The following is a 22,038-nucleotide window of genomic DNA, read 5'->3' as shown; positions in this document are numbered from 1 at the left end:
GCAGACATGAATGAGGAAGGATAAAAACATCAGTTATACATTCCCTGCACAAAACCAGCTTGGGGAATACCCATGTGCATTGGACTGGCTTAATGCAGCTAAAGCAGCACGGTGGTGGAAAGGAGCTGGAAGGCTGTGAGCTCCCTGCCAGAACGGCTGGTTTTACTCTCCTACCCTCTGTCTTACCTGTTTTGCCTGGGGCTTTACAAGGAAGACACTGTCTCTTGTTCTGTGTCCGCATGGGGCCTAGTCTTGGTTGCTCGCTAGTGAATGTGAGATACACAGAATGAGTTTCTTTCTCAGGGGGGATTTGCTCTAATCTGAAAGGGCAGCACTAAGCAGCAGGGTTACTATTTTCTCACTTGAATCCCCCCTGCTCTGCTTCACCTCACTGCCCCAGCAAGTCTCCGTGGGATCCCCAGGGGTGAAACATGCAGAGGGCAACAGCTGCTCTCCAGGTGGAGTGACAATGACAGTGATGGGCCCTTCCAGGGACAGCAGGAACTGGAGAAGAAATTTACAGGAGTGGGTTGCACTTTACCCACGCTAAATCCCCAGTCCTGCAGTTCTGATCCACACATAGGTCCACACAACCAAATAATTTAGGAAAGCATTGCTAGCAAAATGCATCGAAGGAGTGACTTTTAAATGTCTGTCTACCCACCCGACTCCCTCCTTTATTGAAGTGTAAAAGAGTAGTGCTGTACTGACTTGACTTTTCTTGGGCTATATTTAGATTAAACATAGATCCACCAAATGCCGTTGTTTTATGTAAAACTAGTATAAAGCCATATGAATAGAAAGGCGGTTTTAACCAGAAATCTCTGCTGCTTGTATGCCCACCTCATCCCCCCCCCCCCCCCCCCCAGTGAATCTTTAGCTAATTTAAAGCAAGTCAGATGAGTACAAATTACTTTTTAAAAGTGCTTCATTCTGGGTTTTTTTTTTTGTAGTGAGTTTTGCCAGCATCCAATTACAGTTATAGACCTTTTGAAGTATGTATTTTTCTCACTGTTCAGCACTGACACCGTTACTATAATTAGAATGATGTTGCTCTGTAGCAGCATCTAGTGCCAGAGCGATTGGCCTGGCAGCACCTTTTCCTTTCCTGGCTACGCTCCCCACCCAGAGCTGCTGGTTCTGCTGGCCTGGAGCGTCGGAGGAGCAGGACAGATGGGCTGTGCCTTGTCACCAGTTCCCACTGGATACGGGCTGTGCCTTGTCACCAGTTCCCACTGGAGATGGGCTGTGCCTTGTCACCAATTCCCACTGCAACCCTGGTAAAGTTGGTCCTTCCCGCTCGGTGGCTCCTGGGGCAGGGAGGCTGTTGGACGCGGTGGCACTCGTGTGGGTACTGGGGGCGCGTGTCGGTCCCCTGGAGTGCGGTGGCCCACTTTGCATCCCCAAACCAGGAGCATTGCACCGGCCGGGTGCACTGGGCCGTGCAGAGTGACGCAGCCTCCTCTCAGCTCCTGCTTCTCCTGACATCACTCTGCAATGGCACATGTCATCGGCCTCATAAACTATGGGTACCGGAGCCGTTCACACGCAGCCTGTTTCCAGGGCAACCCCGCTCACTCAGCCCCCGCTGTCTCAACCAGCTCACGCTCCAGCACACCGACTGCGCACCCAAAATCTCCAGCAGCTTTTTCCCGGGGTCCCTCCGTGCCCCCCACCCCCTGCCCTATTTCGGCTGATTGGGTTGAGCAGAGATGAGGCAGCCGGGGGAGGATGTTTGTGCACAGTCCCGGTGCGGCAGGCTGCCGCGCTCGCCTCCTTAGAGGTGTCTTACTGGGGAGAACTCGGCAGCCGTGTGCGCACTGGGGGGGGGGGGGGGGATCTCCCAGCAAAGGACCCTTCCTCTGCCCCGAGGCTCTTCTCCTATTTATAGCCTGCACAGCGGCGCCGTGCCAAACCTCTCCGAACCGCCGCTCGCTCCCTGGCGAGGCCTGCAAGGTGCTTTCCCACGGGTCCTGCACCCACAGCACCCATCTCCTGCGGGGGGGAGGCACCCAAGAAGAGGTGCCCAGGCAGAGGGTGCCACGGGGGCACGCGTGTACCCAGCGGTGCGGCTGCCCCTGGGTCCCCCGCTGCAGACGTGCACCCACCTGCAGGCTCTCGCCCGGGGATGCGGGGGGCCAGACCGGGAGAGGCCGGGCGCGGCCCCCGCCCTCCCGGTAGCGGCGCGCCCGCCCCCGCCCCGCTCGGTGCCGCCCCGCGCTCGGCTCTCCCGGCCGCGCTCCGCGCTGGCGGCGGCTCCGGCTCCGGCTCCCGCTTCCCGGGGCCCCATGGCCGGCGCGGTCCGGCCCCGGCCGCCGGGCAGCGCGGAGGGGCGGTGAGCCCGGCCCCGCGGAACCCCGGTGCGGGGGTCAGCGGCTGTCCCTGGGCGGCCGGCGGAGGCTATGCGCGGGGCACGATGATGATCGACACTCAGGTGAGTTGTGCTTTTTCACCCATCGGCTTTGTCTCTCCGGAACACTTTCGCGGTACCCCCGAGCTCCGGTGCGCTGCTAGCGGGGGCGGCCGGGCTCGGTCCCCTTCGGCACCCCGGCTAGAGGGGGTTGACGGTGGCCCACGCGTGTCCGCGACGGGTGACTAATGCATGTGCGGCGCCAGGGAGCGGGTGGGCTCTGTCGGTGATTTCCTTGGGGTCTGTACCTGCAAGTGCCTGTCCCTTGCTGCCTGCTGGTGTAGGGGGACGCTACGTGCTAGCAGTCCAGACCTCTGGTCTGCTGCGTGAGCTTTGGCAGAGGAGAAGCAGCAGCCTTTGCGGGGGGGACGGGGGATCTCTTTTTTTGTTTTTGTTTTGGGTTGTTTTTGGGGGTTTTTTTTGTGTAATGGATAAGTGTGGCTAGTAGAAGTGGGGATGAAGGATTGGGAACGAAAAGACAGTTTGGGACAGGGTCTAGCTGCGGGTGCGACGCTGCAGTCGTTACGGAGCTGTGTGGCTGCTGGCAGGCTGCAAAGCTGCTGCATGCTGTGCCAGCAAGCCAGGGCTGCAGCTCTCCAGGCAGCACTTAGGCCAAGGGGCACCAGGAGGTCCCTTATCTCTGCCTGGTGTGTTTATGAGGCTAAATGAAGCTAAATTGAGCTGACGTGGACAAAAGCTCTACACTCAGAAACCCACAAGTGCTTTAGGGGCAGGGGAGGATGAAGCAAATGCATGAAATTCGGGGGTCTCATCAGAATGTGGCTCTCTGGTCCTGATGCTCCCCTGACTTTATACTTTCTATTCCCCTTCCCATGTTCTCCTCCTGACCCCAACCCTGGGAAGGGAAGGGGGGTCTGTGCTGCTGCCCTGGTGGTGGTGGTGGGAAGGTAAGTGGGCAGTGATGGCTCCTGGGAGCCCAAGAATGAATAAAGGGAAGGGCTGATGCTGTGGTGGAAAAGTGGGCTGGGATCCATTTTTGGACTGGAAAATGTGCATACCAGAGCCGCCTCCTGCACCCAGTGGGTCCATTTGGTCTGGGCCTCATTTGGCTTGATCCAGCCCTATAAACAAGAGCTAAATTAGGTCTGTTGGGGGTAAGTTTGTGAGGCAGGAGCTAGTGCCAGTATGCATGCGTGCTGGATGTGGCATGTCCCTTTGGAAAAGGGGATTGGCAACCAAAATACCAGGGTTTGGATCCTGACCCTGCCAAGGGTCAAGAATAAGAGTACTCTGCCACCATGACTGTGGACTGGGGAGAATAATCTTGCTGGGAGATCCAGAAAATTATTAGGTGTAAAGCTGTCTAGAAAAAGGTGTCCAGGGCTCAGTCTCCCTTCCATGTTGCATTCCTATGGAGTGCTTTGTACTAAGGTCTCAACTTTAGCCTTCCCATCACTTTTTATAGTTGCCCCCATTTTATATATGGGTAAACTGAGGCATGTAAAATTATTTGTTACAAGCCTTAGGATCCTGCGCGGTGGATGTTATCATGGAGAGCACAGGTTAGAAGTCCTGATTCCGCCTACATGTCCTGCTTGAAGAGGATGAACCACTTTGCTATTTAAGGGGTGCAGTTCATTGAAGTCCCGTCATTTGTGACTACCAGTTAAGAGGAATTTCCAGCTGCACCCGCAGCCGCACCCTGCCAGTTCTTATGGCTGTACAGCTACATTTTTCATGCCTCATAAATGTTTCTCTCCCTGGTTGCTAAGGGAAAGACCCACACAAACAACTGGGAAAACTGAGTGCTGCAAAGTAAATAAGCTGAGCAAACAAGATTTTTTTTTAAATCTCTGATTTAATTGCTGCAGGTGTGTTGTTCAGGGTGTCCCGACATGTGAAAGCAAAGGTTCATGTGCAAGGGTGAATTTCATCCTTTAAAACTGAAAGCTGCATGTGAGCTGGGTCAGAAGGTGGCTTCCATCCTGAACCAAGCTCCCAGAGCTACAGACTCGTCCCCTCTCTCTCTTACTGGCTGCTTGGGCTGGAGAAGGGAGCAGATGGCGGACAAGCAGTCTTGGGGCTGGCTGAGGGCAGGATGCAGAGTGCCTGAGTGCAGGCAGGCAAGGCTGGAGCTGAATTTGTTTTTGTGTGTCTGTCATCTGCTCTGAGGCAGAGAAGGGAGCTGCGTCTGAAGTGTCTCCAATGGCTGGGAGTTAACTCTTGGTGGTGCTCTGCCACGGGTAGGAGGGTGAGTTGGCAACAAGTGACAGCAAGCGGGAGTCCAGCTGGCAGCAGGGTCTGGGAGGAAGCGGGTGGAGAGATGCAAAGTCCCTCCTCAGCGTGCTTCAGCTGCTCCATCTGGAGCTCCCACTCATGCATGCGTGTATATGCCTGCAGATAGGGCTGATCAGACATGAACAGAGGATGCAGCGACTGCTGCAGGCTCCGGAATAAATCTCTGGGATATTGTAATGATTGATTTGACATCCTGTAGTTCATTGTAGTTTATTATCTTTGGGGTCAGTTTGCTTTGAGATGACCCTTTATATGAAGAAAGGAGGGGCTTTTCAGAACTGTGTTTATTCTGGGCATCTTTGGGGTTGTGTTTTTCAGTTCCTCGCAGTGTTCTCACTCTGCCATTCCCTATACGGTGCCTGGCTACTGGACCTGGAGAAGCAGGGGTCCTGATCTTGTGTGGTAATCTTAAAAGCAGTCTGCGCTATCCATCAATGCTGGTTTTGCTTCCGATACCTTTCCCATTGCTATAGCAACACATGTCTCATGGAGGATGCCAGCATGCTTTCCAGGTGGTACATGCAGAGAAGCTGCTTCACCTGCCACCGAACTGCAATCACTTGTGGAGCAGGGCTGGCTAACTGGCAACTACACACAGCTGCTGGGGCTGGAGGTGCAGAGAAACTGCTCTTGGCTCCCTCAGGCTGACCCTGCTCTCCCAGGTGTTCCCACTACCTGGAGTTTCCCTGGGATATCAGGGTGACAAAGTACATGTGCGAGTGCGTGGTATCTAGTGCCAGAATCTGGGATTTCTCTTCAAAGGAGATGTTCGGGATGGCGTCAGCTAGGTTGCCAAGGCTTGATGTGTATTAGGGGCTGTTTGCTGTCTTCCCCCTTCACCTTGCCTGTAGAGGCTGGAAGATGTGCTTCACCTGCAGGGTGCTGATGGAGGAGAGGGGTTGTTTGCCTGCTTTTCCCAAGTGAGCTTGTTTATTCCTCCACCTCCTTCACAGGCTGCAGTCACTAAATGGGCTCTGGGATGCTCTCTTGTTCCGTTCCACCTCCCCATCCTGCTGTCCTTTGCTCTTCTGTGCAAACCAGAGGCTGTCGCCAGTCATTCAGCTGCGGGCGGCCATCAGCACTGCTGCAGGGTTGCCTTCCCGCTGCAGCGATGCTTGCTGCTGCCTCCGTGCCTGGCTTGGTGCTGGTTGGGGATGCATTTTGCATGCTGTTGTGACTGGTGCGAGCTGTGTAAACCTGTGCGAATGCCTTGTGTGGGCAGGCTGCAGGCTGTCCGGCTGTTTGGGGCCGAGCGGGGCTGAGCAGCAGATGGCACTGTTGGTTTCCCTATGAGTTATTGCCTTGGGTTTTGCCTTTTATCAGTGCTGAGAAGGGTCGGTGGTGACGGGAGCCGGGGCATGGCAGGCGCCTGGCTCTCTTGGAAAGGGGCACGAACGCCAGGCTGGGCTCCGCTGCGGGGAGCGGATCTGCTCAGCGGAGCTTGGTGCTCGCGTCTTGCTCACCAAGGAGGAGCTGTGTTTGACTGCTTGCCTCATCCTTGGAGACCTGAGGTACAATCCCAAAGCCACCGTGGGCCTGCTATGAGTCCTTAGCAAGGCTATGTCAATCGCTGGTCCCTCCTATAAAAAGAAAGCCCTGATCCACAGCTCCCTTTTGTGCTTGTTCCCACTGTCACCAGTCAACCCATCCCCCAGCTTTCCCTAGCACTCAGTAAACAACAGGCAAACGCGTGACCTTTCCATCAGCAGTGGCTGGGAGAGGTGCCTTTGCTGCTTTCCAGGCTGCCACATCTGTGCTGTTAGTGTTGGTGTAGTAGTATTTAAATACATGCATGGGGCGGTGTGGTTGAACACGCTGTGTTGCCGCCCCAGTGGCTGGAGCAGCACCAGGCATTCAGGAGTGGCCGTGGCAGCCAGCTGTTTGGGTGCTGAGCTGTCTCCCAGATATCCAATTTGCTCTGTCTGGGTCCAGCCCCTGCCTGCTGCAGGATCTGCTGGCAGCAGCAGAGCCTCCAGATGTTAGAAGGTTTTCCTGCTGGGACTGCCCGAGTCCAGCCTGCGTGACCTGTAGTGAGGGTTCACCCATCTGTTTTCCCTGGGGATTTTCATTTTAAATAACTTGATTTCTTGGGGACCTTTTGGCTCCCAAGTCACCCTGGGTGTGCCTGTGCATTTGCCCTCAGTCCTCTGCCCCTTGCCACCCAGCACTCTTGGAACAGGCTCTCTGCGGGCTATCTCTGCGGATATTTGTTTTCTCCACTGATTTTCCCCTGCATTGCAAGTTTTGGCCTTGGGTCAAAGACAATATTTGTAGACATGAGCTGACGTCAAAGTCGGCTCGGTGGTGGCGTGCTGGGGGATCACAGGCTTCCAGGACAGAGTTCCCGCTCCCTCGAGGCCTGGGAGTGCAGCAGGAGTTCATCCACTGCAAAGATTTACAGCTGCCCCCTGCTCCTGGGTTCGCTAAGCTGTGCTCCGGCGCGGCCCCGCAGGCTTCTGCCTTCCTGCGCTTGGGGCTGGTGAATGCAACATTCCAGGGTGAATGCTCCCTGGAGTAGCTGTAGCTGCAATACAATGTCCTTCACCACCCTGTCTGGAGATTTCAAAGCTGGGGGGAAGGAAGGAAAGAGGTGGGGGGGGGGGGGGGGGAGGAAGGGGTGCAGTGGTGCCCCGATGGGTTGCTTGCCTGCTGCAGCTTGGAGAGGGTGGAGAAGCCCTCCTTTGGTCTGTCCTGCTTCTGTGTAGGATCTGGAGAAAATCAGAGAGGCTTTAGATGTGGTGCCAGAGCTCTGGGATGTCAAGGCATCCCAGATAAGGCTCCACGCTTCCCTCTAGGGCCTAGAAAAGAAAGGGAGGAGGGGGAAGAGAAAATATGTGAGGTGTGGTGCAGATATTGACTGCTGTAGGCTGACCAGCGTTGTTAGGAGGGATCACCTGTGTGACTGAAGAAGCACTCCTGGCATTATCAGAGGAGTGGATGGGCAGCTAGGGCGCAGGTTGCTGGCGCAGCCTAGGTGCGATGCTCTCCCTCTGCCCAGGATTCACTATGTGCCCATGTGAACCTTCTCGCAGCCTCCCTGAAGGCACTTGCTGGCTGATACTACTCTGAAAGTTCTGTCTGACTTGGACCCTCGTGGGTTTCTCAGGACATCCGCTGTTCTTTTTTATCTTTCCTCTTCCATGCGGTCCCAATCTGTTTCCCACTCCCTTGCTATAAACACCCTGCCTGGCCTGAAGGCAGGAAGCAAACACTGCAAAGACCATGTTCAGCGCCGAAGGAGCCTGCCTGGCTCCATGCGGGCTGTCGGCACGGGATGGGGAGGTCAGGGTCATTTCACAGGGCAGCCCGCAGGCCCCTTTGAAATCTCTGGCAGCCACCCTGCCCTGCTTTTTTGGCCCCACTGCCTCCCTCTCTCAGCGGATTTCCCACCGTGTGTTTCCTGCCCGTCCTGCTCAGTGCTGTGTCCCATGTGGTCATGGCTCTTTGCTTCCCTAGGGAGGAGATGCCACCAGCATGAAAAACGGTTGATGGGTGGCTGGGATGGTGCAGCAAGGTCCAGAGCAGGCAGAAACGCTCTGGTCAGGGTGGCTCCTGCTGCATGCTCTGCTCTGAATTGTGGAGAACAGGACTATGGCCAGCCCTTGGCTGCTTTCTAGCCCCTCTCCAAGGAGGTTGGGCAGCCCTGGGAGGAGGGCCAGTGATCAAAGTCTGCTGGGAGGGGATGCAAGATTCTTCCCACGGCAGTGGTGGTTGAGGTGTGCAAAAGCATTGGCTGTGCAGAACCAGACAACCGCTGTTGCCTGAGCTGTGGGGTGTCTGCGGGGCAGATCTGGTGGGTGCACGTCGGGAGAGGACAGCTGGTCCAGGGCAGGAACAGCTAAGGGATGGGTCTGAGCTCTGCGTGTGCGGAGGCTGGAGGAGCAGGGAGGATGTCCTTCCTTCAAGTGGCTGTTTCCCTGGGAGAGGTCCCACATTAGCTGCCTCATGCCTAGCAGGCTAAGGAGAACACGAGTCTTTTCCTCATACAAACACGAAAGGCTTATGGTTGTTTAAGGGCCCTGTTTTGCTTGGCAGAGGTTGAAAGTCCCAGCAGGCTTCAAACCCTCCCGTTCAGCATTTCCATGGTGACAGGCAGGCGCTTCTGGTAGCTGTGCTGTCCTCGGTGGCACCAAAATAAGGAGGCTGGTGCCAGTGCTGTGCCTCGGTGTGGTGCGTTTGCAAGCCAGAGCCTGTGGCCACCACAGCCTTGTCCCACTACAGGGCGATCGGACACGCTCCTTCCCCAGTGCTCGTGGAGGGCAGATTATTTTGCCCCCAGTGGGATAAGCACTAAAAGGGGGAAGGGTTTTGTTCAGGAGAACTGTGACCAGCCTCCTGCTCCATCACTGCGCGTGGCACTGATGGGGATGCCTGCAGGATCATGTCCCCTGACAAAGAGTTCAACCTGTGCCTCTGCATTCATAACCCGTTGTGGAAAATATTAGGCCTAGTAATTTGCAATGCTGTGTGAATTACTAATTAAAGGGAAGGGGAGATGACTGATAAATGCTTGCACAGTCTAGGGAAGGCACATTTCCGCTGGTGGAAAGGCATTTATCTCCCTCCTGCCACAGCACAGACCCTCCTCCTCAGGCTTAACTGCTGCAGCTATCCTGACTGTGCCGTTTGGAGGGGATCTGGACCCAAAGGGGTTTTAGTTGAATGAGGCATCAGTCAGGCATTTGTATTTTGCACGGTGGCACAGCCCCTCCTGTGGCACTTGGTGGCAGGTCTGGCCACAGTACCCACGGCTGCTCTGGTCTCCGTCCCTGCGTGTGGCTCAGCAGTGTTTTCTCGGAGCTCTCCAGAGTGTGGAGGTTTCTCATCCTTGTACAGAAATGCAGCATGGCTCTGGGGTGCTTGGGGCTGGGTGAGAAATTGGGATTTTTACATCCTCTGCAAGCTTGATTTTTGGTTTTTTTCCACACTGGCTGTCATTGCAAACTAGGGGGGAGGGATGCAATCTTGAAACGTTTTGCAAATAGAAGTATTCTGAAAAGTATCCCTTCTCCTTAGGAAGTTGCAATGAAATTCACATTCTTCCATGAAATGTTTATATATTTTGGCCAAAGCAGTGTATCTTTTGCTGGGAAACATCCATAAGTATGACTAGGATGGTGGTAATTAGGAAGAGATTGAAATGCGATGATATTCATCAATATTTCAGGGGCCAAGTCCTACAAGTTTGCATGTGCGGGCACCATTTTCCTGTGCAAGGCCTCCTAGCTCCTTTGCTCTCTGGCCAGCGACCTGCAGCTGAAGCATGTGTTTCTTGGTAGGATTCAACATGTCTTTGGAGAGGCCACCACCGACACTGCGGGTGTTGAAGCCCTGCTTTTGGGGAATTCACCCAGCACCTATCGGAGTCAGCCACTGCACCGGGTGGCTCTAACTGCTTATACAACTCCCCTTTGCGCTGTTCCCAGTGCTGCTTGAAAGGGTGTTTAGTTAATAGGATTATAAAGCTTTCCTGTCGTTAGGCAACGGAAATCAATGGTGGGCCTCCAGGGCTGAGTTTCATCCGATTTACAGTACAGTCACTAGATGGCTGTGCTGGGTGTGTGGCGAGAGACTGGTACGGTGCTGGAGGGAGGACATACCACCTCCTGTTGCTGGGTGCCACTCTGATGGGGTCTCCTGCAAACGCAGAGGATGCTTTTGGTCCGCCAGTGCCGGCCACATGTTTCTCTGACTGCAGGGGTCCTGGTCGGTGCAGTGCCTGGGACCACATGGGCAGTCAAGATGCTGATGCAGCCCTGTGGTGCCAGCTGCATGTCCCAAAGCACTGGATGGTGTTCCCCAGCTCCCATGTCTACTGCTGGGCAGGTACAGGAAATTTTCCTGTTCTCCAGCCAAAAATGTGGCTTGGCCTAAAAGCTGAGAGTAGGCGCTGCTCTGCAATGCCTGAGGGGACTTCACCCACCTCTCTGCTGTAAGAAAGCATCTGGAGACAACAGGTTAGTAGGAGGGCTCGTTAATCTGTGCAATGTAAAGTGAGCTCACAACCCGCCATCCCCAAATTGCAGCAGGCTCCCAGCCCCCAAGGGGCTGCAGAGCTGGCAGGGGATGGGGCTGGCAGCCCCCTCCGTGGTAGGCTGCACGTCTGTGCTGCGTGGGGGCCAGGCCTGGGAAAACTGGGGTCCAGCCACAGCCTTCGGGGAGGTCAGGGAAGGGCCTCTGTGCTCTCTGGACTGTGTCCACCGAAGCTGACAGCCTTGGGGTTTGGTCAGTCCCACCCTGCCGTGTCCTCCTAAGAGGGTGGTCCAGGCTGAAGTGCCTCTCCCTCTCTGATCCAGGGCCGTGCCTCTTGGGAGAGGTCTGCAAAAGGCATCGGTTCCCCTCGCAGCAGAGGAAGCAATGTCAAACCCTTCACTGTTGTATCGGGAGGGTGGGGAGCAGCTGAGCGGGAGCCCTGAAGGAAACTTCCAGGAAAGTCAACCTGCTTCAGGAATCTGGCTGTGCAACAAGTGTTTCCCATCCCCATGGCTAGCACAAGCTGGCAGAGGGGGGACTGCACATGGTGGAAGCTTCTTTAAACCCCCTAGCCTGCAAAGCAAGCACGAAGAGGGAGGATCGGGAGAGCCTTTGGCTTAGTGTGTGGGGCTGGAAACCTCCAAGCTGCGTTGCCTGCCAAGTGACACGGAGCAGTGATGTGGATCTGCAGATAACCTCTTGGCCATGTGTTATGTAGGCTAAAGTATGCATGAGGAGCTGAGGCGGTTTTAGACTCCGCAGCACGGTGTCCTGCGGAGGAGAGCAGGCTCCTGGGGTGGGGGGACAGGAATCTCCTCCTTCGGGTTTGTTTAAGCTTCAGCTAAGCCCTGGAAAATATGCTGAAGGGAACGACCCTGCCCAGTGCTGGAGGCTCGGCCAAGTGGGTGAATTAGTGGACGCTCTGTCTCTGGCGAATGCTCCAGGTAGTATGTTGTGCTGTACATCACATCTGCGTGCCCCTGTTTGCATGCAGGCCTGGATGCGTGCAGACATATGCCCGGAGAGGTGCCCTGGCCTTGCTGCCAGCCTGGTCTCTCATCACAGACGGCTGCTGCTCTGGCCTGGTTGGCAGGTGGAATAAACCCCTGTGGAGATATTACAATTGGTAACAGCGGGGATTGTCATGGCTTGCAGGTGCCTTCAGCTCTCTGTTTCCCCCAACACCTTTCTCTTCTCCGGCAAAGATTTTGTTTGCAGTGGGAAGCGCCGGGTTGTGCTGCCGGGCTGGCGTGGGGACAGCTGAGTTCTGTAGTGCCCTGTGCTGTGCCCACCTGAGTCCCAGCGAGATGGCTGGCTGTGCTGTCAGTGCATGGTCCGGAGCTGGCCCTAGAGGAGCCAGGATGTGCTGACGTTTGGGAGCTTATTTTGGCCCTGGTCTTTCTTAAATCTCTCTGTGCTGGAGTGCTGTTGGCCCCCTTTATAGGAAGATGTTTTGAGAGATGATGGGGCTTTTCCTTGTATTCGGAGTTGGCAGGGAACAGCCATGATGGGCACGTGGCAGTTTGTGGCATCCTCCTGCACTAGTACCTCTGCAGCCCCCAGCTCCCTAAGCCTGCCGTATATGCCCAGCCTGGGAAGTTGGGCACCCATGCATGAATACAGTCATCCCAGCAACATATGCCCAAAACACGTGCAAGCCTTGTGCCAGGGATTTCCCTGTCTGAGAGCTGTGCCCAGGTTGCTCTGGCAGCACAGAGTGGCTGCACATGGGATGGGGAGACTTGGGGGGATGTTGTTAAATGGGCTCAGTCTAGTGGGGAAACTGAGATTAATCTTGGCATGAATGAGGAAGGGAGGGTGGGGGCAGCTATGATTTGCAGGGAGTTCCATGGTGACTGTCCTCCTTGCCCTCCAGCAGCGTGGTGGTACGGGGTGCTGGTGCCACTTGGGGCAGGAGGGACTGGGAAGCTGCTCCATGATGTCTGCCCAGGAATGGGGTCCTTCCTCCGCCTGGTGCATGGGCAGTTGTGCAATGGCTGGTGGCATCGTGGCCGGAGTGGCAAGTATCCCTCCTTGAGCAGCTCTGCCCACCCTGGGCTCCTCAGCTGTGTGCACCTGGGGGCTGCTACATTAGTGCCCCCTGCCTCGGTTCTGTCCCCATCTCCAGGGGGAGGGCAATTATGGAAACTCAATAAACTGTTGCCATGACAGCCTCAAGCTCGCCTCCCTCCCGATGCCATACCCACTGTGACAGCTCAATATTACTAGCTCCCATGGGACTGATTTCAACAGGATAAAGCGCTTTCAGCACGGGACGAGGCAGCTGGATTTCAAGCAGCAGAGCCCTTTTATCCTGCCGATGCGGGGAAAGTCTCAGAAGCAGAAAGGAGGTGTGTGGGTGCCTGTCGGTCCGTTTCCTATGGGGGAGAAGTCCCCGGTCTCATTTGCATCCTCTCGCAACCCCATGAGCTGCACCTCTGGTCTCCGTTGCTGCAGTGACCGTCTCCATGGAGACCGGTCCGGCACAGCCGCATCATGGGGACCACGGAGGGGGAGGCCATGGGGAAGCATCCCCATCCCCTCCCCACAGTGACGTGATGGCTCCCAGGGTGCTCTCTCAGCCCCCAGGGGAGCGTGAAAATTGAAATCCCTCAAGTGGCAAATGTGTGGAGGAATCCCAAGAAAACTAATTGGTTTTCTCCCACCCCTGTTTAATGCTTGTTGGCTTTCACTTTGCATTGGTAATTGCTGTTCTGCACCTATTAAAAGGCCGTCTTATGCTTCGTGCGAGCTTGATTGCAAATTAATTTTGCATATGTATCTATTCAGAGGAGCATGGGAATTTTATTCGGCTCAGGATGCTGAATGCCAGATGGGCTTTCCAGAGGCACGAAGTGCGGCACAGGCTGTGGCCACTATCGGGAGTAACTTTGAGGGAACGAGGGCAGGTCCTTCAAATAAATGCCTAAAACTGAGGGTGCAGATACAAATCAATGGGATGCGTTCTCATAACTCATTTGGGACAAGACAGATGGATTTCAATTGGGATATACAGAAGCACCCATGAGCTTAGATACCAAGGTGCCTTTGATTTTCACTGAGAAATGGGAATCCTACCTGCTCATGGTCTCCTGGAAGTCCCACTAGGCATCCACCTTCATGTCTGTGCCTCTATCTGCCTCTCTAAATCTACCCGTAGGCTTTTTGTAAATGCCAGATTTCTTCAGAGGGATGATATCAGGTTGGGATTTCTGTTTTTGAAAGTAGATTTCCTCTTTCTATTACTGATAAGTATCAAAGGGGAAGAGCTGTTGGGATTTTCCATTTGCCTTTCACTCGTCATGCTGCTTTGTTTCCTCTTTGCCTTTCTATCAGCCTCGCACAGTAAAAATAAACTAGTCAGTTTTGTGTCATTTCACTCAAGTACACCATTCTCGTGCACGTGCAGGATGCCATGATGTTTGGGCTTGTGGACAATACATGGAGTTGCAATTTCCTTTGAAAAACAAACTAGTCATTGTTATTTCTGTGGAATTTCTTTAGTTTTGTGGAAGCCTTTGATGCTTGACTGCATCAAGCATTGTCAGCCTTCCTTACGTGTGCCTTTGTCCTTGTGAGTCACTTGGTGCAAGAAATGACCAATGTGGTGGAGAGGTTGGTCACTGCTTCTTGGAGCATTCTGAATGTTTACGCCATTGCAGCTATGCTGGGTACTAAGAGCCTCCTGTGCATGAGTTTGTCACTGAAACCTGCATCCACCTATGCAGAGATTCAGTTGTGGTTCATCATGGCATGCCCAAAACAATGTGCTTGCAGGGTAGCAGAGGCTGTTCAGACTTTAAGGAATGGATGCACTTCCCAGTGCAGCAGTCTGCCTCTTCTTGAGGCAGCAGTAGAGCAGTTGGGAGCAGGATGCATCTGGCATAGGGACCACAATTTATTTGTGCTGCAGTTGCTCTGTTCTGCCCAGATTGTTACTGGAAAACAGTGTTTTTCCAGTAATGGTTGCTAAGCAGTGAGGTCTCATGATGGGCTTTATCTGCTCAGCTGGATGTGCAAGAAACAATAAAGCTCCAGTGCAAAATGAAATGGGGAAGCATCAATGATTGTGCTGGGGCTTCCCTGCCTGCGAGAAGTGGCCGCTGGGGTAAGGTGATACCAGGGGGAGATTTCTCTTCCACCCCTTCCAGGGCTTTTCTGCTCCTTGGGCTGGCATGTGCTGCTGTTGGGCTCCAGCAGTTAGTCCTGTGCTTGTGTGGATGACTTTTCTGTTACTGATGCAGTAGTATGTTCAAGGTGCTCAGCTGCTGTTACTGGAGGATCTGGGATCGTAGCACGGTTTCCACTCATGCCAGCCAGACTGGAGGAGGAGTAGGATGAGGCTGTCGTTCAAAAATCCACGTAGGATCGTCCTGTCTGGGCTGGTTTGACGGAGGAATCTTTGCCTTGCACTTCTGCTGAAAACGTCCCAATGGAAAATTGTTCAAAACCACTTTGCTGGTTTCTGTTGAAGGACCGTTGCATTCCCCAGTGACTTATGCAGGTGTCTGGGGAGACTGGTGCGTGGGCATGCATGAGCTGGCCCCTGGTGAGGAGGGGAAGGTTTCACGGTGTCTGTGGGACTGTGTGAATGCCCACAACATCTGGCTGGTTACCGCTGGCCAAAGCCTTCCACGTACAGCAGCTTTCATGTCCTATCAGACCCCATCTACTCTGTCCTATTGCTGTTTGTCTGAGACCATTCTCCAGAACAGGTGTTGTTTTGTCCAACGTCTGCTGCTGCTGCTCTGCCTGGCATCTCTTCTGGGACTCTGCACTTGTAGTTTTGCTTTCCTTTGCTGTCTGCCTGTGTGTTTTGTAACTTTCCAGAAGTGTTATCCCTTTGGCATCTTTATGGCTGCCTGGTGGGAGGTCGCTGGGCTCTGGGGACCAGCAGAACAGACTGAGCCCCTACCAGAAATGTGTGCTCTGGGGTAGCAACCTGTGCCATCTATCCCTTGCTGTTGCTGTGAGGTCCGGGGGAGCCCTGCAGACCCAGGCACCAGAAGATGATGCGACTCCTAGACCTCCACACCACCTTTGCAGTAACTCCTGTTCCCATGGGAAAGATTAGCTGCTGAACAGGATGATAAGTGGGTTCCTGGGGATGGTAGCCCTTGGAGACTCTGGCACTTGAGTGTGAAATCTGTGTCCTTTTCAGGATGTTGGTACAGTCGCTTCGGCCTACTGGATAGTGCAATCCCAGCTGGCCAAGCCCAGCTTGTTACTGGAAGGTTGTTATTGGAAAGCTGTGCTCTGCCAACCTATTGTGGGGTGGTGAGTAACCTGAGCTGGGGCTGAAGCATGGATTTGAATCACCTTTCCTGGAACCAGAGCTGTGGGTGCTGCCTGTGCTGGGGGCAAATTTTGCTGCTGGTGAGGACAGTGTGAAATGTGGGACTGCCCTTCCTGGGAGTGCACATTTTATTGAGTCACCAAGACATCATGTATGTAGAGGGGCAGTGACTGGCCATGCCAGGGTGTTTCCTGGGCTGTGGCACTGCCTTTCTGCCATGAAAAGAGCCAGACAGTTGCCAGTATGCTATCAGCCAGAAGCTAGGAGATGGCCCTGGAAATACTTCTTTGTCCATGTGCTTTAGCTGTATCTCCTCCCCTCTGAAGCCATTCCCGGGGCTGCTGCAGTGCTGCCCTCTGTGTCCTTGGTGCTGCTCATCTCAGCCATATGGTGCTTGAAAAATCTGTCTAATTTCCAGTTAAAACTTATTTTATGGTGGGTTCGTTCCTATCTGGTCTTGTTCCAGGCTTGTCCATTAGCTCCCATTCCCGCAGCATGTAAACACTGGTTTTCTCACCCTTGCATTTCTCCAGGGAATGAAGGGCTGGACCCCACTGCAGTCCCACGCTCTGCCCCAGCGTTTTGGGAAGGTGCCCAGCTCTGACTGCGAGCAGCACGAAGGGTCCATATGTGTGTGAGACCCGTCTAACCCCAGTGTCTTGGCTGGCTCTGGCTCCTGTGCGAATGACTCAGCCCAGCTGAGGAGGCCAGGAGGGACCGGGGCCAGTGCTGGCTGGGTGATGAGCAGGACTCACCAAGCCCAGCTTACCTAATGCTGCAGGAATGCCGGGCTCAGCAGGGCTCCTTGGTGCTGCCCTGAAACCCAGGAGTGCTGGGAGCCGGGCTTGTGGCCTCAGGCAGCGGCTGGGTTTGGGAAAGCTGGGACAGGGCTGCACCATCCCAGACCTTTGCCCTGCGTGTGGCGAGGGGCAGCCCCAAAGTGGGAACCCCTGCTGCCTGCAGTCATGGGAAACCACCCAAAAATGCCTGCCTGGAGTAGGGTCTGTTCACACTATTTATGTCATCCCCACTGGGCCCAGCAAGAAGGGCAGCCGTAAGGACATAAACTCCTGGTTTAGGGCAATAAGGACTTTTTATTGACTTGGCCCTAACATTTTGCATGGCCCCTCTGTTGGGTATTTAGCTGGCCCCAGTGACTCCCCTTGCTGGGTGCAGCTTGATGAACCCACCAAACTGCTTCTCTACTGCCCTCATCCCTGGAGAGAGACACCCTGGGTGTTTCCCCTGGTTATTAAGCCTGGTCTCTGTAGCTGATAAGGGTGAGAAAATGGCTCATGGGCTTGGCCCCAGGTTTCTTCTTGTTTGTGAGAGTGGTAACATCTGTGTCGTACATGTATGCAGGTGATATACATGTTGCTCCATGTCGACTCTCTCTTCCTTCTGCTACTGTTGGTGCGAATTCTGCAGGAAGATGCTCTTTGTAGCAAAACCATCCCATTTTGTGCCATGTTTACTTTGGCAAAACTCCGTTTTGGAGTCGCAGGCTCTCTGGTGGAAAAGGTAGCAGGTGTCATGCTCACCTGGGCAAAACTTTCCATGCAGAATTGACCTGCAAACAAAATGATCACTGATATTCACTGTCTTTTAGTGCCACGCTGCATTTTTAGTGCCATAAGGTTCCCAAGCACTCTCTGGATGTGAATTATTTAAGCCTCACTGTGGTCCTTGGAGTACAGGGAGGCATTGAGCTGAAACTGCCTCTGACAATGGAAAGCAGGGATGGAAGAAGAGAAGGAAAGAAAAGGGGAGGCTCCAGCTCCGATCATTCATGCTCTGTCTCTCACACCCTCTCATCCTTCCAGCTCTGCTTGTTTGCTTGCCACAACAGCCAGAGGGAAATGCTGTAGCTGCTGCAGACACAGTTTGATCATAATCAGAAATCAACAGCAGGGAGGACCTGTTGTGTCTCTGAGACAATGCACGGGGTTTGTGAGTGCCACGCATGTAGATGAGGCTGAAAACCTCACGCCAGTGCAAAGCAGCAGCCTGAGCCAGCACCGAGATCGCCCTGAAAGAAAGGAGAGGCTGAGGGAAGGCAGCGTGCCGTGGCATGCTTGCAAAGGACTGTTTCACCGACCTCAGGAGCATCGCTGGCTACACACATGCATGCACACAGGCGCACTTGCTCACACACGCGCACACACAGCCTCTTGGTGCAGCTCCTCGCAGCCCTTTGATTTGCAAGGAAGGAAATAAGACCTCTTAGAGCAGCAGAAGCAGCAGCTGTTGGCAAGATGCGCTGACAAAATTGAGCAGGGAGAGATCTCCAGTCTGGTTTGCTGCCTGGGCTGGACCTGCTCCTGGAAGAGGAGCGGCGGAGGAGAGAGTGAAGAATGAGCAGCCCCTCCATCCCTGGGAAGATGGAGGCAAAACCTTTGTTCAACGTGCAGAAGGCTCTGGTGCAGCCTGTGCAGATGTGCATGTTGGATATCCCCCTGAGCGTGCAGGATGATGATGTAAGTAGAAGGCAAGTGAGCCGCCAGCCCGTTTTCGGCTCCAGGGATGGGGTGGGTGTGCAAGGGGCAGAGAGGTGCTGTGACCCCACCCCGGTGCTATCCGGGGGTGGTGAACTTCTGGCGAAGTTAAAGATGCCAAGAGCTGGCACCGCCTCCAGATGTGACTGTTTCCTCTCTGAAGTGGTGTATTTTGAGGCAGACCATGTCTTGCACTTGCCAAATCCAGGGCACCAAAATGAAAGGAGTAGTTTGGGAGGGAGGGGAAGCCTTCCTATATGGAAAAAGAACTGTGTTGTAGCTCAATGCAAAAGGGAGTGTTTGCTGTGTGTGTCCTGACTCTGCTGCCCTGGGGTGGCTGACGGGTGTGAAAACCTGGGAGGCAGCAATCGGCTGCAGAGCTTGACTCTGCCTCCACACACCTTGGTGGCTGCCCCGCCTGGTCTTGCCATCTGTGTGGGCATCGATCCTGCCCTCTCGCTCTGCTGCTGTGCTGCAGCTGCAACCAAGTGCAGGGTTTGCTCCATGATGCAAAAATTTGCATTGGTTGCAGCACCGAGGTGGAGGTTTCCTGATGTGCTCGGGTTAGGGGATTCCTGGTGAGGGCTCCTCTTGTCACCTTAACTCTGCCCCTTCACAGAAATACACTACAAATCTGACTGTGCAAGAAGGGACCCTGTGATAAAGCTACTGGAGAACCCCAAATAGGGGCAATGCTTTCCAGAGCTGGTGGGTGGTGAGCGGTTGGTGTCCTGCATGTATTAAGGGTTTTGGGTGTGATCCAGGTGCTGTTAAGATTTGAGGCAAAACTTCCTTTGATTTTGGAGCAGAGAAAGCCCATGTTCTTGCTGTGTGTGTTCAGTGTTTGTACTATCACTGCAGGAGCCTTAAATCTGGATTTTCTTGATGGCAAACAATTGATATGTCACGGTTAATGTTACCTTCTCTTCTACGTTATCTGGGTGTTTAAAGAGGTGAAATGACAGTACAGAAATGAGCTCGTTTCCCTGGTAGGAGGGAGGACTTTCCTGCAGGGTGGTGTGTTGGATCTCGGCAGGGGCGGGAAGCCCCAGCTCAGCAGCCTGCGAGTGTCTCTGCAGGGACAGGGGACTTGCAGGGGAGCATCCTATATTTAGAAGCTCCCCCAGGGCTTTGCCAGGATCTACTGTGGTGCTGCACTAATGAGGATACCTGTGATGGCCACTGCAGAGCTGGTGGGGTGTGCCGGGGGTGGGAACCGTGCCCCAAAAGCGCAGGTGCCTCCTGCAGCATTTGTGGGAAGGAGGGAGGGCGGCCGGGCATTGGGAGGTGGCTGGAGCATGGGATGATAGCTGGTGAACCAGCGGCTGGATGCTTTATTCTTATTTAGCTTGGTGTTTTGTTTGGTTTTTTTTTTAAGCAGCAGATTTCTCAAGGCTTACATTACGTGATATCCATTCCTACTCAGTAGTGCAATCTGGTGCTGGATTTCCCTGCGGCCCCGTGGTGCAGCGCAGGGGATCCTCAGGGTTTGCCCGACACAGGTGGAGACTTCCTTCCCTGCAGAGGGGGAAGCCTGAACTGGAGACCTGTGCTCATCTGGGGAGTGGCTGGCCCCGGGCACGGGGAATGTCCTGATCTGGGTTACTTGGAAATGACCTCCACTTGCTAATCTTATTCCTGGTTTTATTGCAGAAAAGAAAAATAATTTTTAAGGGGGTTGTGCACTGTGTTAGAGGTTTGGTGTTTGTTGGTTTGGGTTTGTTGTTTTTTTTTTGGTTGGTTGGGTCTTTAACAATTCCTGCTAACCCTTTGGCGGCTGCTGGGTCACAGCCAGTCCTGGGAGTTGTGTCACGGTGAGGTAGCGGTCAGTAATCTGGCACATCGGGGTATCCCCAGCCCTCGGGTCATCACTGGGGCGTTAGCTCCATTGTGCAGGACAGAAAGGGTTAGCGCTTTCCTGTGGAAACTCAAACTGCCACGAGGTCAGGCTGGGAGCTTGGTCTCCAGCATCCCCATTTCCACTTAAATTGAGGCTCTGCATATGCACCTTGTGCGTTTCACCGCTGTGATCACCTATCCCAGCTCAGGGCTCTGCTGGTGCTTCCATCCCCTGCCCTCTCCTGCATTGAGCAGAGCAGGATGAGACCCCCAGGAGCGAGCATTGGCTGGCAGCACCTGTGAGCAGGAGGCAGATTAGAGACCAGTCTGCCTCTCTGTGCTCACATACCACTGCTTTGAGACTGAGGATGCTCGCTCCGTTTTCCATTCCTGGAAAGCGGGGGCGTAGCGGCTCCCGTGCCCCCACGAAGCTGGCACCTCTCTTTGCTGCAAAGCACGGGCCGGTGGGGAAATGCCGGCGGGGAAGTCCCAAGCGGCATTTCTGTCTGTGGAGCAATGGGGAAACTCCTCTTTCACAGCTGAAAGATTATCTCCAGCCAGGCAGGGTTTGGTGTCTCACGCCCACCCGTGTGCGGGTACATGCTCATTTCCCTGCGGTGGCTTCTGCCAGTCTGCGTGGGCATGGTGGAGGGAGCCGTGTTGGCATTTCCCCTTCTATTTCAGGACTTTCAGGCTCATGAATTGCCTTTCTTCTTGGAGATGGCACAAGCAGGTTGGGAAAAGTTTAGGAGCTGTGTTACATGGGGACCTTTGGATGCTCGCACCCAAAGGAAGCTCTACTAAAAGATGGGGGTCCAGAAATTGATTCAGCCAGGGAACGTGCTAACGAGTGGTCAAACCCTGCCTACGCCGCAGTGGGCTGGCCCTGGCCCAGCGCTGCCTTCCTGACCCGTTGCAAGTGTGGGAGCATTCAAGCAGGTCTGCGGGACGCAGGGTTGGGAGAGGGTAAAACAAATTAACTTCATGGGAAGGGAGTCAGAGGTTTTCCCAGCACCGTGGGTCTTGGCTGCATCACCCACCTGCCCTGAGCCCTGCTGCCCTTTGCAAAGGTGCTCTGGGGTGCCGGGTGTTCCTCTGCAGTTGAGTTGGCACTTTGCAACTCTCCCTGCCCTTTGCAAAAGGAGCATCGTGCCCCATCAGCGAGCTCCCCTCTTCCCAAAACACCCTGCAGACCAGGCGGGGACCCCTCCCTGCCCTCCCCTCCCCATCTCTGACCAGTGCCGGACGAGCAGTGCCATGTGCTGCCTTGCGCTTGTGTGCTGTGCTCCACATTGGAGCCAGCCATGCTCCAGAGCACTCAGAAACCTTCCTCTAATCAGGACCCTGTTTGGTTTTGTGGGTGAGGAGTCGGACGAGTATTTTCCATCTCCCTGAGTGTGAGTTGCCATGCAGGCTTCTGTGGCAGCAAAGGGACGGAGTGGCAGAGGAAGACGCAGAGGAGCTGGGATGCGACTGTGAGGAATGGGGGTGTTGCAGGGGGAGGAGGAGGACACAGCAGCACCAGAGACCTGGGCAGGAGGCGCAAGGCAAAGCTGAAAGCTGTGGGAGCAGAGTGCTGTGTCCCCGAATCCCATTGGCACCTGCTTTGACGTAGCCACGGGAGCATCTGGTCACCATTGTGTGTGCTCCTGCTGAGACCTGGCATGGCCAGGTTGCTGTCAGGTCTCTACCTTCCCCGGAGGACAAATCCTGCTGGCCTGGACCTCCCACACGTGCAAGGCATGGTGTGGAAATAACCTCAGCGG

At 54.5% G+C, this 22,038-nt stretch overlaps 1 protein-coding gene across 1 annotated transcript in view; it reads left to right on the top strand.

Moving 5' to 3' along the window:
- The first annotated feature begins 2,285 nt into the window (after window positions 1-2,285).
- RALGDS (ral guanine nucleotide dissociation stimulator) overlaps window positions 2,286-22,038 on the top strand; it is a 64,157-nt gene continuing 44,404 nt past the window's right edge. The window contains exon 1 of the mRNA XM_049832724.1: window positions 2,286-2,434. Coding sequence (XP_049688681.1) covers window positions 2,417-2,434 — 18 coding nt within the window. The 5' untranslated portion in view covers window positions 2,286-2,416. The remainder of the gene's footprint in view (window positions 2,435-22,038) is intronic.

Source organism: Accipiter gentilis, chromosome 29 (genome assembly GCF_929443795.1).
Source record: "Accipiter gentilis chromosome 29, bAccGen1.1, whole genome shotgun sequence".
NCBI classification, from domain to species: Eukaryota; Metazoa; Chordata; class Aves; order Accipitriformes; family Accipitridae; genus Astur; species Astur gentilis.
The sequence above is the reverse complement of the archived record's forward strand: the minus strand, read 5'-3'. Positions and strand labels throughout refer to the sequence as shown.